An 18460-nucleotide genomic window follows, 5' to 3' on the forward strand; every position below is an offset into this window, starting at 1 on the left:
ATTATAAAATATATATTGTGGCTCTTAAGCTTGGAGAAAACTGGGACATTTTCAAACCAACAATGGCTGAATGATGAACAGAAACAACCCAACCACAGAAATAATTCTAGGTACTTTATAATAAATTTCTCCTGCACTGAATCACTCCATAGGCCAGGATAAGATTTCCAGTTTTCTAAATGTTAATCCCTAGCACAATTAGTTACTGAAAATACCAGTCCTTGATTCTTCATGTGAAATGCTAGATTTTATCCCTGTTGGAAGAGGCCAGAAAGAGGGTCTTCCTTATAATGAAGTCAGAAATAGACTTCTTTCTCACCAAATACTTTTTGTTTGACTAAATGTTATATAAGACTTTATTTAAGCTTTGCTATAGTTTCTGAATATGTTTTTTCTAAATTGTACCCCTCCTCCTTAAAATCCAATTATTATAAACTTTAAAAAATGAAATAACTTCAAAAAAATGTAAATGTTGGATATCATGCTATATCTTGTCAAAATAAAATCACTAAAGTATTACTTACCAAAGACCCAGTAGCCTGATCCTCCAAAGAATCCTTAAGTGAAGGATGAATTCTAGACATATGGCAATCAAAGTTTGGAGTTGGATCGAGTACAATTTTCTTTTGGCCTTTAGGTGGTTGAACTTTTTTAACTTTTCCTAAAAGAACCTAGAAATACAAAGCAAACAAAACCTTTTCAGCTATATATATGTGTGTGTGTGTGTGTGTGTGTGTGTGTGTGTGTGTGTGTTGTATTTGTACTGATAAATAAATAAAGGGAGACTAGTATATATATATATATATATATATATATATATGTATGTATGTATGTATGTATGTATGTATGTATATGTATATATGTATATGTATGCATATATATATACATATATGTATATATATATGTATACATATATATATATATGTATATGTATACATATACATATATATACACATACACACATACGTGTATGTGTATGTGTGTGTGTGTGTTTGTGTATGTAAATTTATATAAATTTACACTAGCTTAATAGCAACGCAGTTCAACTGAGCTTTTTTGGTGTTATGAAACTTGAAAAATAAAGTGCTTTATTGTATATCAGAATGTTATAGTTTTAAATTATTCCCAGTAATGACATTTAGAATTAATATGGGCATTCTGTAGACTACATACTGTCTTCCATTTATAAGATCTTTCCATCGCACTATTAAAAAGCAGTAGCACACATGAAGATGGTGATTTTGGGGCTCAAAATCTTACAATTTACCTTGTAAGATCTCCCCTCATAATAAGCCCAATCAGGCTTTTGAGCATATGTGCTAAAATAAGCCCTCTCCGAAAATATTGCAGCACAGCAGCAGCTATGAGGTGACCATGCTTGCTGCCTAATAAGATCTCCCCGAAAATAAGGCCAAGCACTTTTTTCGGGGATCGAAAGAAAATAAGACCCTGTCTTATTTTCAGGGAAACACGGTATACTGAGCTCATTATTAGGAAGACTCTCTGGGGACTTTAGATAGAAAAATCTGTAGATCTCCTTAATTATACTGACTTTTTTTTTTTAACTCTGCTTGTATTTTCCCACCTATCTTTCCCATTTTGCTTCTTTCTCGTATTTTGCCAAAAATCCAAAAATGTCCAAAAATGCCAAGGACTGGCCTGTCCTTGGGATTGAGAAAGGAATAAGTAAAACACCAAGTAAAACAAGGGGCATTATGATAGCAAATATCATGCAAAGGTTAAATCTGAGTTTCAGCAAAATACTATAATAGGCTTGCCACCATTATCAGTATTGCAAATAAGCTACAGAATGGCTTTCTGGGGGAAAGGATAGGAAGGGAAAAAAGATGTTGAAGTAATTTTTATAACAGGTTCTTAGGAATTCTTAGATTGCTGGACAGAATCTTATAAATTAACAGGTGTAGAGGAAGCTGCTGGCTTGCACCAATGACTGCCCTCAATAAAGTCTGAATGTCAGACACTTTCTCCCTTTTTTCCTTGGATTCTTACACAAATCCCTTTGTCTAATGAGTTGCTGTTGTTTTTTAATTGAACTCTTCTCACCATATAGTTGGCTGAACAATAATTACAGATTCTGGTAAACAGTTTTAGAAATAATCCTTGGAACAATCATGGACTTTGTTTCAATCAGCGGTGTCTGCACTAAGCTACAGAGGCATTAAAATAACACACTCTCACATACAGACACAAATTGATGTCATCAATATGTAATATCAAATTCAAATACATGTAAATGAAAGTGTTTGCATAAGGACATTGTGAACACTTCATCATCTGTCTTCTTTTGCTCTCCCGATTTCCACTTATGTTTTTTAAAAAATGTGTAATTATACTTTTTCAGCTTTCCCATATCCTTATAAACGCTCATTTTAAACTTATATTCAAAGATTTAAATCTGTTTGGAACAAATTCCTTCCACAGAATAAAGGCTACTTCAGGATCCAAACCAATGATTCCCCACATTACAGAGTAATTGCTTTAAAATTTTAAAATATATAGATATATAAAGACTTACCCTGAATATAATGATATTTTCTACTGGAAATGAATGTTTGGATGCATAATTCAAAGCAATATCAGCATATCGGAACAAGTAAACTCCAAGTTGAGGATTTCCTAGTTCTTTCATAATGTTTATTTCTCTTTTGGAATCACCGGTACATAGGCCATTCTGACAAATTTGTGGCACTTCATCTCTAGAGACAACTAAAAAGCTAGAGAGTTCTTTATCTTGCTTTCCTTCTTCACGCAATTCAGTCCTAACAATGAAAAAGATGTTTTCAAGGCAGGTTCCACTCTTTATGCAAATTAATTTAAAAAGGTAGTAGCCAATTTCATTGTTTCCTAGTAATATACTCTAGATTCCCCCTTTTAAGAGAAAGATGTCTGGGCCTGACCATATAAAGCATCTTAGTATGCATCAATTATTGCAGTAGCTGAAATAATAACACTTTTCATATTTACTTTCATTATATTCTTGCTGCTATTAAATTATGGACTTCCTACTGAATCCCAGGTCACTCCATAACTGAAGTATTAGCCCGATACATTTCATTTCTTCTGCATTCATGGTCTTAACATTTGATACAAATCCATGTTTTTATTTATTACAATTATTTATATGTTCAACTAAATCCACTGGAATGGATGCTGAAATTGAACTTGGAGGGGGGGGGGGAGCCAAGAAGTTTCAGAGCAAGGTTATGGTGTATGCTGAGGTAATTTATAATTGACTAGGATCTCTTGAATCTGTCCAGTACAATTTTCTAGGGACATTATTAAGAATTCCCTATTGTGTAAATTGTGTGGATTCTAGGGATAAGAATTTGAATTCAACTTTGCCATCAGAAATGTTCATTTGATATGTTGTTTTTTCAGGCAGTTCCCTAATTGACCTTACAATATAATATTTTTGTCCACATTTGGAGGGAGGCAGGACTGTGGATTTGTATTATAACTTATTAGTTCAAAATTTAGTCTCAATTGGCCTTAATGAATGAATGAGAATCCTTAATTAAGTTGATACCTGGAAAAATATAGATAATTTACTGTATCCACACTGTATGAGATTGTTTTGCTTGGAAGAACTTTCCCCACTTTTAATTATTTAGTCAATACCCTATGTCCAGCTTATAGGATCGCTCTCGCATATCCTATATTCATTCTTTTACCCCCTTATAGCTGGAAAGTTTAATAATCTCTCTATCCCTGTCAAGTGGGGGAAATAGAATCAATCTTCTATGTACTATTATATTGTTCTTTTTATAAGGCTTGGCAGGCTCTCGTAGTTATGGCCCTATGGATTTATAGCCATTAATAGCTCTGAGTAGAATATTTTCTAGCCAACAGATTACCTGAGATTTCCACAAATATCAAGGATTTTACTCCATTGCTTTTTGACATTTAATAGTACAATAAACTTTTAAATAAACTTTTAAACTTTCCCAAAGGTTCCGTTAATGTATTTTTGGATTATATTTTTAAAGTATTCTTTGGAGCATATTGTTTGGTTAACTTAAATGCTTTTTTGCTCTCCATATGGAAAACAAATGAATACCACTATTAATATTAATATTACATTCTGAATTTCAAGATAAAATGTCTTGCATGTTACAATACTGTACACTTATTAAACACTATAATTAACAGGAATCCTTCTCTTGAAGCTTGATGTCCGAGAGAGTAGGGACAGGATAGTTAGAATAGAAATAAATACCAGATGTGGTATTTGTTTGTGTTTAGTCCACTATTAGGAGAGATGATGCATTGCCAAGGTCATATATCACCTAGACAACTTAATTACCGTACAACCTAATTTTCTGTTTCTTTCATCTTAATTTCAAAGCAAATGATCTTCAGCAAGAATAATCTACACCTTCTCCAGCAACCTACAGTTAGTAGTTTGACCTATGACCACAATTGGGACCAGAATTTTGGTTGTTTGAATGAAGGATCATTAAGTGAGATATTGATGTGACTACTTCACTTAACAACTGCAGCCCCAGCACTCCAGATTGCAGTAGTTAAGTTTCCTAGGTCTGTAAGCAGATGGAGTGAAAGAGCTGCTTGCTGAAGGATTTCAGTTCCCCTCCATCCTTACTGCTTGAAATCTTCTTTGCTGGCTTCCCCATTGACTTGTGCCCAAAATGCATCACATACTGTTGGGGGGGGGGGGAGAAGTAAACATTTTATAATGACCCGAAGTGTTTTACAAGTCAGAAAGCACCCTTTCCAAGGCCATCATAACTTCAAATGGTCTTTAAATGACTATGTAAAGAGGAAAATAGAATAGATGGCTCCATTTTACTTGTTGCTTTGCCTCCTGTTTGCCCCAGCACTACCTACATTGGCATAAAACATGTAATAAAATTTGAAAATCCTTGTGGTCTAATTCTGTTTTAGAAGGCATCCATAAGCTATAGCTGGCTGCTATATTCCAATTTTCAAATTATAGCTTGTGCAAAAATATGGAGTACATTCAAGCCCACAGATTGCTTATATAATGCAGTATTTACTTATGCAATATGTGAAGATAAATTTTCAAAGCAAATTAGAGTTTAGAGTTTGTTAATATAATGTATAATACATTTCTGTGCCTTTAGTGCAGAAAACTTCATACCTCCTTCTCTCACACACATACACACCCAGATAATGGAAGTGATTAGAAAAAAAATCCAATAAATAAACAAACAGAAAAAGATGATTTTATTATTATAGTTATCTGTATTATAAATATAGAAAGCCATAAATTTGAACAAACAGTTTAAAGATTAGGACTGATTTTAACACTAGGTTAGAGACCCAAGTAGAAATTAGACTGCCTACCAAACATAATGTCTGATTTTACTCTAAAACTGGCCAAACTGAAGCAAAAATCCAGAATATTTATCTCATCATAGCTACATAACTCCAATAGGATCATACAGACACACACACACACACACACACGAGAATACACCCCCCTCACATTTTGTAAATATTTAAGTATATCTTTTCATGTGACAACATTGAAGAAATGGTACTTGCAAAGTAGTGAGTATACAGCTTGTATACCAGTGTAAACACACACACACACACACACACACACACACACACACAATTAAAGGATGTGTCCAAAATAGTAGAGAAATTATCTGAAGTAATGAGAGTCTTGAAGAATAGCAACTGATTGAAGCCTGCTGTATGGTTTGTGACTGGAAGAAGGATTAGTTAATTGGGATCTCTGAACTTGATTACAGGTTATATGTGAATTTTTCCTCACAGAAACATGTAACACTGACAAATACACCAGATTTAGACCAGAGGAGACACCAGTTCAAATCATTCAAGCAGGCTGATCACTTTAGGCTGATCACTATCTCAATTTGTTGTAAAGATGCCTGAGGAAAAGCTCAATCATGGGCAAAAAGTCCATTTACTGAAATCATTAATGACCTGTATTTTTATGTTAAGACAATTCACCTTTTTGCAATGAATTCTTCTTCCAAATCTTTATTATGAACCATCTCTATTTTATGAAACTGCCATAAAGATTCCAAACGGCCCTTTATGTCAAGGCAATTTTCATTCAGACGTTGTTTAATCTCATTATAATCCCTCTGATTAGCAAGGCACTCTGTTAAAAAATCTAAACATAAAGAAAAGGAAACAAAAAAATATAAAAAAATCAGTATTCTCACCATGGTAGAGAGTACTGTAATTCTACAAAGATAATTTTAAATGTTTCAAAATTAATAAGAGCTGTGGTGGCACAGTTGTTTGTATTGCAGGCTAACTTTGCCCACTGCCAGGAGTTTGATACTGACTGGTTCAAGGTTAACTCAGCCTTCCAAAATGAGGACACAGATTGTTGGGTCGTTGCAAACCATCCAGGCAGTATTGTAGAGCATTATGGGGCATACATCTAAGTGCCTCATACATCTAAGTGTTACTGTTATTGCTAATTTGGAAAATTTCCAGAAAAAAATACTTTTCTAGCAATAAATGTTAGGAGAGGAAATAACTGGGGAGATATCTTTATCATGATTTTTAAAATGCATAATCTTATTTTAACTAAATAAATGTGCAATGATTTCATCACTGTCTATATTTTTGCTTTTAACATAACATATACTTTCTATATTATATTATAAGACCATGCATTGCAATTAAGGAACCTTCAGACTCTATTTTGAAACTTGATTCTTCCTCAGGTAAAACTCTGCATTAAAAAATAACTGCAGCAGGTTTTAATTCCACATTGATCAGCTGAGTTGAAGCCTCTACAATAATGTATAAGAATTAAATAAATCTACCACTTTCTACAACAGGAATGGACACTTATTCAAATTAAATCTTCAGATTCTTTTTGCAGGGGTAAGCTAGCCAAATTCAATCATAGAAAATAACTTAATGTTCTTAATGGGGCCACACAGTCTCCAAACATAAATATTTACCTTTTCTGCTTCATATTGTTCCTTCTTTGATGGGAGTATTTTAAAATTCCAGCTGTTCCTATTTTTTCTGCACACAGAATGTTCCTTCTGTTTTATTCTTTAACTATGTTTTACCTTGTTCTTTGAATAAGCCTCTTTGCAATTAAAAAAACATATACAGTCCAATCAAGGCCATGATCAAGGGCAAGACCATTAGTACATACTCCAGTATTTGAAAGAGGAACTTCAGTGGTGAATTCCTACCGGTTTGGTTGAACCGGTAGTAGTTTGGCGGCCTGGGTCGCTGGAATCGGCAGTGACCCAGGCCTGCCACGCCTCTGAACGGGTTCCCCGGATGGCGCCATCATCTTGTTTTTGAGTTCTGCGCATGTACAGAACATTTTTAATTGAACTGCACATGCACATCAAGCGCATGCAAATGTGAAGCATACCCATGAGTGAACCAGCAGTAGTGCCTGCCAAAACCCACCCCTCAGGAACCTCATAGTCTGAATCCAAAATCAGACCAAAGAAAACAACTGGAACAGCAGCTGCAGTAGAAGTACTGTAGTACAATACTTCTGGATAGGTCTATGTAGAGAGTAAGGAAAATAATTTTGATGGAAATTTACAGGAACTCTTACCTAGACAAAAGGGGCATGTAGAATTTTTTTTAAGTTCAGAGCAAGGAAATACGGTAACATTCAGAATGGCTCACATAGAATGCTTCCCTGATTCACCAATGTTTAAGGGGAGGAGGTAGAGCGCATCAGACTAGTAAGATACTATTATTACAGCTAATAAATAATGTCAATTTAACTTTTCTGTGGAGATTTCTTGGTCTGCCCTATCCAATGGTGCTGACAATATGTCTAGAATCTTTACTTGAAGAGTGTTTTCCTTTTTGATTCAAACATGCCCTGGCAATAACTTTTTTTTTACTATCTTCCCCATAATGTTTCCTTTACCTTGTCTGCAGCCCATAAATGAGGCACAGAGCCAGATGGGTAACTTTGGGCCAGTCTCTAGGCAAGATTACTTCTATAAGTAAGAATTTAATTGATGTTTGTGTTTACCTTCATTGGAGAGGAAAGGATTATAAAAGAATAATCAGGCACACAATGGGGACATACACATCAAAATGAAACTTAGTCAGTTTACTTGCCTAGCCTGTTCAAGCCTGTGAGTCACTAATCACTTAGGAAGCAAAGAAAAGTCTTTACTGTGAAAGTGATTCAAGTCTTTATCAGTTATAGGCAGCAACTGCCAATTGACTAAGTAAGGCAGGGGTGTCAAACTCAATTTCATTGAGAGCCACATCAGGGTTGTGGTTGACCTCAAGGGGTTGACCCCTGTGAGGGGGGGGGCTGGTGGGCATGACCAGCAGTCTGGAGCATGGCCAGCTAGACGCCATTCCCCAAACCGCTGACATATTTCCTCTTCGCACTGGGTAGACCTGGCCGAAACCACGCTGGCCTGATCTTTCCTCTTCACATTGGATAGACCAGGACAGTCCCGTGGGCCGAATCCGACCACATTGCAGGCTGGATCCGGACCGCAGGCCTTGAGTTGGACACTCCTGAAGTAAGATCAGAGAGTTGAGCTTGTTAACTTATGGTTAGCAATTTTTAGAGAAACAGTGGTATACAGGTAATCCTCGATTTACAACTACAATTGAGCTCAAAATTTCTATTGCTAAGGAAGACATTTGTTAAGTGAGTTTTCACCTATTTTATTACCTTTCTTTCCACAGTTGTTAAGTGAATCATTGCAGTTGTTAAGTTAGTAATACAGTTGCTAAGTGAATCTGGCTTCCCATTGACTTAGCTTGTCAGAAGGTCGCGAAAATGGATATGAGTCTGGGAAACTTGAATTGTCATAAGAACGAACCAGTTGCTAAGCATCCAAATTTTGATCATATAACCATCTGAATGTTGCAACAGTCCTGTGAAAAATGGTCATGTCATTTTTTTCAGTGCCACTGTAACCTCAAATAGTTACTAAACTAATGGTTGTAAGTCGAGGAACTACCCGTACTGCAGAAAAAAGCTGCTCAAAAAGAGAGTGCTTCTTTAGGCCATTTCTCCACTCTATGGATGTGGGGGAGAAAAAAACAGGTCCAAAAGGACCACATGTACTAAATGATTGTAATGATGAACAGGTGACTTATAAATACATGTTGAGAAGGTTGTAAATTAAGGCACTGGTGACGAAGTTATTTTTTCACCACCATCATAATTGCAAATAGTCACTCTCTGAGGCAGTTGCTAAATGAGGATTAGTATAGTGTCTAAACATGGCACAATTTCTGCCATAAAAATTAATTTTCTTAACATTAGCCAACTCAGATCATGATACATCATACATAATATAGTTTATAAATGGAACTGTGTATGTTGCTTTGCTTACTGTACCTTTATCAGGAGGTTTTTTAGGAATTGTAAATTTTTTCAGACAATTTTGATCCACCAAAAATAATCCCTTCATATTTTTCCTTATTACTTCCATCTTTGGTTCCATTTCTATTTTGTTTTCAACCTAAATTGAGGACAAAAAGCAGAAACATTATCAAATTGTATGCTTAATTGATTTCTTTTTAAATATTATGTTTAATTGCTTTGCTTGTGAATTGGATTCCATCCTTCTCAATTGGTTCCAGTTTTAATCCAAACTAATTCCCATAACTTCAGAAGCAAAAATTGCAAAACAGCAAAAACACTTGCTTTTTTGAAATATCACAAATCACAACCAGGTAGCTATTACAGTGGGCATCAGTTAAATCTATTCAAATTCAAATTACAATTACAATGCTTCAGTATAATTGTACTTTAAGTTAAGAAGAATAAGATTTCAGCAATACATTTCATTATTTAATAACTGTACTGAGCTAAAGGATTTATTTCTGAAGGCACCTGTATTAACTAGTCACTAGAGGGAGATAAAGTACGTACTTATCAATCAGAATCTAATACTTTGCATTCTTTTTCTTTCTATCCTGTTTTTTCTCTAGTATCACAGCTTTATAGGCTATAAATTTATAGAAAAACTTATTTGTTACTATTATACTATAAAAACTTTTTATAGATGCTTTAAGGATGAAGTGTAAGAAACAATTTGTCAACTCTGAAGTGAACCTGGCTGAACCCATCTTGTGCTGCCTCAAAATTGTCATGAAGCCTGAGAAGGAAGGGGAGGGGGGAAGTAGATATCCCACTTACAGTCAAAATAAAAAAGTTTTCCTGTGGGAACCAAGGTCATCGTAACAGGTGGCTGCCAGCTGTACTCATTGGACCATGTGATGTAGCACCCATCTGCAATTCTTTTAAAACTATCACTTCTATTTTCAGAAACTCTGGAAAATATGAAATTTCAGGGCTACCACACCAGTTGCAGATAGTTGTTCTGAAGCCTTTTTTAAAAAATGAAAGTACTGCGCAACTTTATTAATAAATGCAATAAAAATTATGATGGATAATTTTTATTGCATTGGGACAGGGAAATGGATGGTTGAAATGAAATTGAAAGAGAAATACCGTTAGTAGGGATAAAATAAAACTGGGCGGAATGTGAAAGGGGGAAAAATATTTGCTGTTCATGTATGAAGAAAACTGTGATATGATGGAAAAGGGAACAAACCAAAGATGTGCTGCACTTTGAGCTTGCCAGAATAGCTATGCAATCCCAGGAATATATTTAAGTTAAGAAGGTGACAGCAGAGCATTCTAGAACAGGGATCCCCACCCCCTGGGCCATGAACTGGTACCAGGTCCATGGCATGCTAGGAACTGAGCCACGCAAGCACTGGGCAAGCTTCATCTACCTATGCACAGGATCTAGGTTGTGTGCAAAAATATTTCCCCCCCTCCCGCCCTGGGTCCATGGAAAAATTGTCTTCCACAAAACAGGCTCCTGGTGCCAGATAGGTTGGGGACCACTGTTCTAGAACAAACATGCTGCTTGAAAGCTATTTCGAAGCTTGTAATCCAAATGGCAACACAATCTTAAAACAAAGTTATGGCCATCATTTGTTTCAATTAGAACTCCGGAAAAATCCAGGGTCAGAGGAGGTAATTACACGGTAATTACCTTCAGGTAATTACCGTGTTTCCCAAAAATTATGACATGTCGTGATAATAAAGCCATGCCACATTTTTCTGGTGGGCAAAAATATAAGCCCTCCCCCGCAAATAAGCCCCCTGGACAACCCCCCACCTCCGGCCAGGCAGAGCGCCACTCATCAACCTAGCGGTATCCCAAAGGTGCCAAGCCGCGGGAACCGGGGGAGGCAAAGGTGATCATGTTGCTTAGCACCTTCGGGATAGAGTTAGGTTGTTGAGGGGCTCTGTGCCCAGCTGAAGAGGTGGGTTGCTGGGCGGCTGCTCTCTTGCAAGCGGACTCCCAAAGAGCCGGGCACAGCCTCATGGGACGAATGGCTGTGTTGCAGTGTTGCAGCAGCACAGCACAGCAGCCATGAAACGACCACACTCATGAGCAAACCCCCTTTCCAGACGGGCACAGCACCATTCCCTGACCTAGGGGTATCGCCAAGCCGCATGAGCACCTGTTTGCCGCCGCCCGGCTCCCGCAGGTTGGCGTCTTTGAAATGGCAGTGAATGGCGCTCTGCACAGCTGGAGAGGGGGTTGCGCAAGCGGCTGTTCCGCTCTCGCTCATGTGCCTGCCAGCCTCACGATGCCCTGGCGCAGCTCTCTCCGCAGAGCCAGGGCACCTCTGCCGCCGTTGCATGGCTTTTTCTGCGGTTTCCAAACCGAGTCTTCCGGCAGTGGTCGCTCTGGTCGTACGCTCTATGGCTGTATGCTCTGCCAGTAGCTGGCCGACAACCAGGTGCATGAGTGAAAGCAGAATAGCCGCTCGTGCAACCCCCCCTCCAGCTGTGCAGAGCGCCATTCACTGCCATTTCGAAGGTGCCAAGCCACGGGAGCTGGGCGGCAGCAAACAGGCGCTCACGCGGCTTGGCGATACCCCTAGGTCAGTGAATGGAGCTGTGCCCAGCTGAAAAGGGGGTTTGCCGGGTGGCTGCTCATGAGTGTGGTCGCTTCATGGCTGCTGTGTTGCGCTGTCGCAGCAGCACATGAGGCTGTGCCCGGGTCTTTGGGAGCCCGCTCGCAAGAGAGCAGCTGCCCGGCAACCCCAAAACAATAAACCCTTCCCTCATAATAAGGCTCAAGGCATATTTTCTGTGTAAAAAGAAAATAAGACCTTGTCTTATTTTCGGGGAAACACGGTACTTGAAGGTAAAAGCTACTCTTCTTAAATAGGATACTAGTTCTTTGAGATTGTGAAGAAAGAATACTACTATGTTAGCAGAGAAGTAAAGAAATAACCGAGCATTTTCTTATCATTATGGCAGGACTGAAAATGTAAGGAATGCAGAGCGAAAAAACCTCAAAGAACTTGAAAGATGGAAGGGCAAGGAAATCAACAAGATCAAGATATATAAAAGAGAGAACTTGGTGGCCTCGGTGAGAAAATCAACTAGCAAGAGAGAGAGAGAGAAATGGTCTCAAATATGAGGCTTGCCCCCCTTCTAAAGAATGTGCATGGGAGTGGGGACAGTTTCAGAAGTGAACAAATGAAACACTTCCTTTATCCCCAGATATAGGTAAATTAGGGACGTGGTGGCTATTAGGGACGTAGTGGCTCAGTGGCTAAGATGCTGAGCTTGACAATCAGAAAGGTCGGCAGTTTGAATCCCTAGCGCCACGGAATGGAGTGAGCTCCCGTTACTTGTCCCAGCTTCTGCCAAGCTAGCAGTTCGAAAGCATGTAAAAATGCAAGTAGAAAAATAGGAACCACCTTTGATGGGAAGGTAAACAGTGTTCCGTGGGCCCTCGGCGTTTAGTCATGCAGGCTACATGATCACGGAGACGTCTTCGGACAGCGCTGGCTCTTTGGCTTTGAAACGGAGATCAGTACCACCCCCTAGAGTTGGGAATGACTAGCACATATGTGCGAGGGGAACCTTTACCTTTACCGATAGGTAAATGTAAAAGTAAAGGTTTTCTCCTGTCCAGTTGTATCTGACTCTAGGGAGCAGTGCTCATCTCTGTTTCTTAGACAAGGGAGCCAGCATTGTCTGAAGACATTTCTATGGTTATGTGGCCAGCATGACTATACAATGAGGTGCATGGAACCCTGTTCCTTTTCACCAAAGTGGTACCCGTTTATCTACTCAAATTTGCATGCTTTCAACTGCTAGGTGGGCAGAAACTGGAGCAAGCAATTGGAGCTCACCCTGTTGCGTGGTGCTCGTGTATCACACCCAGGATGTCAGCTTTCCAGCTAACAAGTTCAGCTTGTTTAACCACTGAGCCAATTGTGCCCCCTCCTCATTATGTGCTATGCAGCAAATCTTAATTTTTAATAACTTTACAGCACTGATTAGTCAGTTCAGAAATTGATCCATCCCTCTATAATACCCTCAAGACTTTTTGTTTTCACTTAAGAGCATGCAGGCTCCCCTACCATAATTTCTGTACCATATTTATTCTCATACAATCAAGATACAGGTAATATTTAACAGAACTTCGCTCCTATGGCCTTTTTTCATTGCTAAAAGAGCTTTCTCCAACTACATCACTGATGTTTACAATTTACACTGTCGAACGTATAAATTTACCTGTCCCAGGAAAGAAATCTATCTATGATGCTACCCCATTCAGTTTGCTTTTCCCATTCTGTGTTATCGTCCCAACCATTAACATTTTCATTCCCTCTTCCCAAAGCAGGAAGAGTATGAGAACATCTTATTTAAAGGCATTAAATTGTGAGTTGTAGTTCACAGATATACAGATGAATAATACAGCTTTCTTCCTATAATTCCCTTCTACATTAGGACAGTACAGTGCATCCCTGCCTTAGGGTTTTCAGGTCTCAAACTGTTTTTAAAAGTTAAGTCGCATATGGTTTAGGTCCTGCATACAATTAACTAACTTTTTAGTAAACACGCAAAGACTTCTATTATGCTCTGATTATTAAGATGCCATATAGATGAGTAAGGGGTACTTTCATTACCGTCAATAAACTAGTTGCTTTTTAATAAATGTAAGCTTTCCACTCCTCTTCTGAATATTAGAATAGAGCAAATAACATATAATGTAAACAGAATATTATGAATTTTCTACTACTAACATCCTTGAAAAGTACATTAAACCATAATTTGAAAAACCTACCAAGCTTCTGGAGTTTCTCTACTTAGTTAACATATATGAAGAATTCATTGCATTATTCCATCCTAATGCTCTTCCTCAATTCCATCACCCAACAAACAAAATTGGAAACCCTTATCCAGGAATGGGTAAACTGTATTCTTTCATGCATTAGGAAATTTAATCTTCAAGAACCTCAACCAGAACATGTAATAGTGAATGATGCTGAGCAGCAATGTTGAGAAAACAAAAAATTATCTACCATAAACTATATTCAATAAATGTAAGGGGAATAATGAAAATATGTATTAATGAAACCTCAAATGAGAATCTCAAACGCTAGAAAAACAGAATTTGCTGCTCTGAAATAGTAAAATAACCACTTGGTAGTGTGAAGCTCATTGTAATTTAAATAAAATAATGGATAGCTGGAATTAACTATGTAAGCATCACTTATTCCTTTATTAGAAATCTACTATGAATGCAACCACATCTGTCCTTGTTGAGAAGTGTTGATAATTTTCCTAATGAATTGCACAATTAAAGGGCTACATGATCTACATCTATTTCTGAATGTCCTAAAAGGCAATCTGATAATTTGAGTCTCTTCTTAAATGCTGTTAATTGCAAAGTCGTGTCCGACCCATCGCAACCCCATGGACAATGTTCATCCAGGCCTTCCTGTCCTCTACCATCCCCTGGAGTCCATTTAAGCTCATGCCAATTGCTTTGGTGACTCCATCCTGCCACCTCATTCTGTTGTCCCCTTGTTTTGCCCTCAATCTTTCCCAGCACTAGGCTCTTCTCCAGTGAGTCCTTCCTTCTCATTAGGTGGCCAAAGCATTTGAGTTTCATCTTCATGATCTGGCCTTCTAAACAGCAGTCAAGGTTAATCTTCTCTAAGGCTGACTGGCTTGATTGCCTTGCAGTCCAAGGGACTCGCAGGAGTCTTCTCCAGCACCAAGTTCAAACCTCAATTACTTGGGCTCAGCCTTTCTTATGGTCCAACTTTCACAGCCATACACTGCAACTGGGAAAACCATAGCCTTGACTATACAAACTTTTGTTGGCAGGGCAATGTCTCTAGATGTCTAGATGTCTCTATGATGTCTAGATTTGCCATAGCTTTCCTCCCCAGGACCAAGTATTATTAAATAGTAGGATATAAAATGAAGCATCCAATCTTTGTAAAAAATGTATGCAATGTGCTTCCAGTACGTTTTATAACATCCACAAGAAACTAAAATTTGTGTTCAGATCTATTTAATATTCCTCAGACTAATTTTCAGAAGTAACTAAACTATTCTGAAGGAGCATAATGAAAAATGCTAGCTGCAAAAGTCATAGCCAAACATAAGAATATTAAAATCTTATCCCTTTTCTTTCTTATCAACAAAGAATTGCACAATTCCTTTGTAGTTGATTTGATATAAATCCAATGGAATTAAAAGATATTAAATATATTGCAATCCAATATAGTATCTTTTGACTTATATTAACTTGTTTGTAGACTTGTAGTAGAAATTAGACCACGGTAAACTTTAAAAGAGAGCTTACAGGGCTCATTTTAGAATAAATATTACTGACTTCAAAGAATTTAATTTCAAATATATTCAGTCTTATTTGTTTCACTTTTTATTATTATTATGTTATTACAACTATCAGCATTCACAATATCCTCAAATAAAAGGGATAGGAGAGGGTGCAAGTTCTTGTTTGCTTGATTTCAATATTACGAATCTCAATAATAAACATTAAAATAACTTTTGAAAAGAAGCTAATAATGTTTCATAGGAATAACCAGCTAAAAATGTTTAAAGAATATTTAAGCAATAACTTTTATTATCCAAACTTCAATGAATTTGATATTTGTCTTCCAGTTAAAACTATTTTATACTTTGGCTTAATACTTAAGTTATTAATGTATAATTTAAAGCTTTAAATACTTGCCAACAATCCACTGATAATGACTGATAAATATTTAGTGCAGCATATTTCCACATAGAAGGTTCCTGGAAATGTTTAACATAAAAAGCAAGGAACAGAGACTTCAATCTGTATATAGATGGGTGGCATTTAGATTTTAATCTCTTTAATGCACACCGACAAATAAGAGTATCTCTAAATAGGATTGAACAGATACAGCACTCAAGGTTAAAACCAATCATACAAGCCAGGAACTAGAGGAAGAGTACTAAAGTACTAGTTACAACGAGTACTAACCGTTCCTATTGTGAAAACAGCTGGGGACCGGGGCAAGAAGAAGCACTTGGATATTTAGCAAAAGAGAGCGCAAGTGCAGATTGTCAGCTCACTACATCAATCCCAAAGCCTCCTGTACTGAAACACTGGATTCACACCCGGAAGGGCATAAGTGTATGTGTGGGGGGTTGTAACGAATTGTTAACGGCTATTTCCCTCATTAACGAAATGGAACATTCACGTTCAAACTATACTCGCGCACTTCCAACGGCTCAGCAACGAGCAACGAGAGAACCGGGGCTGGGGTGGGGGGGTGTTATTGCTTTCAAGCCCTCCTTTAACTTTAAAGACACCTGGAATTTAACCGCTACTTGACTGAGCGGAGTCCAGGAACACTCGCTTATTTTGGCCCCGAATCCAACCCCCGGTCTCCATCTCGGCGAGCCTCTCGCCTCTAGCGGGACAACAGCGCCGGCATTGAAAGAATTGGGAACGAGGACAACCGGGATCCGACAGGGAGCAACGAGTAACTTTTCCAAGCTACCAGGATCCAACGATCTTGGGAACCGAGCACGGAGGGACTTTCCCCAATCTCCGCCCCCCATCTCGAGTAAAAGCGAAGGAATAATCATCTGGTCACTCACGATCGATCCGTGACCACTAGCATCCTCCCGCCTACATAAAGCGTCTTCAGGACTCCCCTTGGATTCGCCTTCATCGCGCTTCCCGCAGCACTCCTGTTGCCGCCGCGCCAGGCTGGGCTCCGGCATTCCCGTCCGAGCAGCGCATCCAATAAACCGCTTGAGCGCCCACTGCCCGCTCGGGCGAACGTTAAGCTCCTGCTGCTGACGCGCCACCGCCACCATCGCGCCAACTGCAGCGCCAGCCCAGGGCGCAGCCCTCTATAGGCTCCTCAGGATCAGGGTGGGGCGGAGACCAAGCCAAACGTCTTACCGTTCTCAGCGGAGGCGGGATCTTTTCCGGCCCAGCTGTTTAATCCTCCTCTCTTCGGGAAAGGACCGCTGGTTTGCGTGACGGGCTGGGGCTGATCTCCCACTTGTAGCACGCGAAGGTTCTTTTTTGCCCTACGACAGCCCAGGTGTGTCGAACTGGCGGCCCGCGGGCCGGATGCGTCACGCGCAGCCCACGCCCACCACGGCTCCGCAAAGGCCAAAGCAAAGAAACACGTCGCGCGAGGCGGTGGAGTTTGCCAGAACGCCTCGCGTCAGAAACTTCAAGAATTCTCTAGTAAGCAAAGTCGAACAAGAGTTTAGCTTAATGTCGGTTTACTTTCCCACTACAATTGCTCCGACATAAAAGATGCCCTATGCAGTACATCGCATCTCTCTCGCAGAATCAAGTAAATGAAAAAAGTATCTTTAATAAATGCAACTCTATAGTAAGAGTTTACATTTACATTGTTACATTTAAACTATATATAATATTGGATCGTGCGGATTGTAGCCCATCCTCTTCCTTCTGAGTCCCAAGTTTCTGTAATAATACTTGGCTATTCCTAACAATGATATTGCCTGAATTTCACTTGTGGAGTTGTCTTGGCGTGAATTGTGTAGCTAAGTTTGCCCATCATACTAAGCCAATGTGACTGGTGGTAATCAGATAACAAATATTCTGGGTGCTTCATATGCATTCTTCAAGGTGATTGCATACATAACTGTTTTTGGTGTTTTGATAAGTAGCTGAAAGATTCAGTTTGTAGGGCTCCCTCCCGTAGCTTTAATATGTCTGCTGCTGAATAGTGCTGGCTGTAACTAACTCTCAATACAGAATTTAATTAATCTACTGCCATTCTACCTTCTGGATTAAAATTACTACAGTTCTACCATAACAACAAGATGTACAATCTATAGTGCGTGACAGACTTTTTTTTAAAGATCAGATGATCTGCCAAGACACACTCTTCCACCTGATCAGTGACCAGCATCAATTGCTGCCATTTCTCTTCCAATAGTTCATCTTTTATTAGGATAAGATGAGATTGCGTAGGATAGCAAAACCATTTCCCGATTGTCCTTTTTAAAATCAAGCTTGAGTATGGATATTGATGGCTAACTCCGTTTCAATCTTTGTATCTTTCTGAGCCCGGAAGCTGTATATCAGTGATTAGGATATTTTTTCAGAGCCACAGTATGAAT

The 18460-nt window shown here is 38.6% G+C and overlaps 1 protein-coding gene across 3 annotated transcripts in view; it reads right to left on the reverse strand.

Moving 5' to 3' along the window:
* The window catches only part of TEX15 (testis expressed 15, meiosis and synapsis associated), a 36180-nt gene extending 18769 nt beyond the window's left edge, over window positions 1-17411 (reverse strand). Inside the window, exons 1-5 of one of the 3 annotated variants that reach the window (XM_081943315.1) lie at window positions 16949-17211; window positions 9350-9473; window positions 5983-6148; window positions 2537-2780; window positions 525-671 (exon numbers count right to left, since the gene is read on the reverse strand). In XM_081943315.1, the coding sequence (XP_081799441.1) occupies window positions 525-671; window positions 2537-2780; window positions 5983-6148; window positions 9350-9473; window positions 16949-17170 (903 nt within the window). In that variant the 5' untranslated portion in view covers window positions 17171-17211. Of the gene's footprint in view, window positions 1-524; window positions 672-2536; window positions 2781-5982; window positions 6149-9349; window positions 9474-16948; window positions 17212-17258 lie in introns of those variants that run through there. The other 2 variants (XM_081943316.1, XM_081943317.1) reach the window with 2 other exon arrangements.
* Between the last annotated feature and the right edge of the window lie 1049 nt (window positions 17412-18460).

The sequence above is a fragment of the Natrix helvetica genome (assembly GCF_964273705.1).
Source record: "Natrix helvetica genome assembly, chromosome: 2".
Lineage (NCBI taxonomy): Eukaryota > Metazoa > Chordata > Lepidosauria > Squamata > Natricidae > Natrix > Natrix helvetica.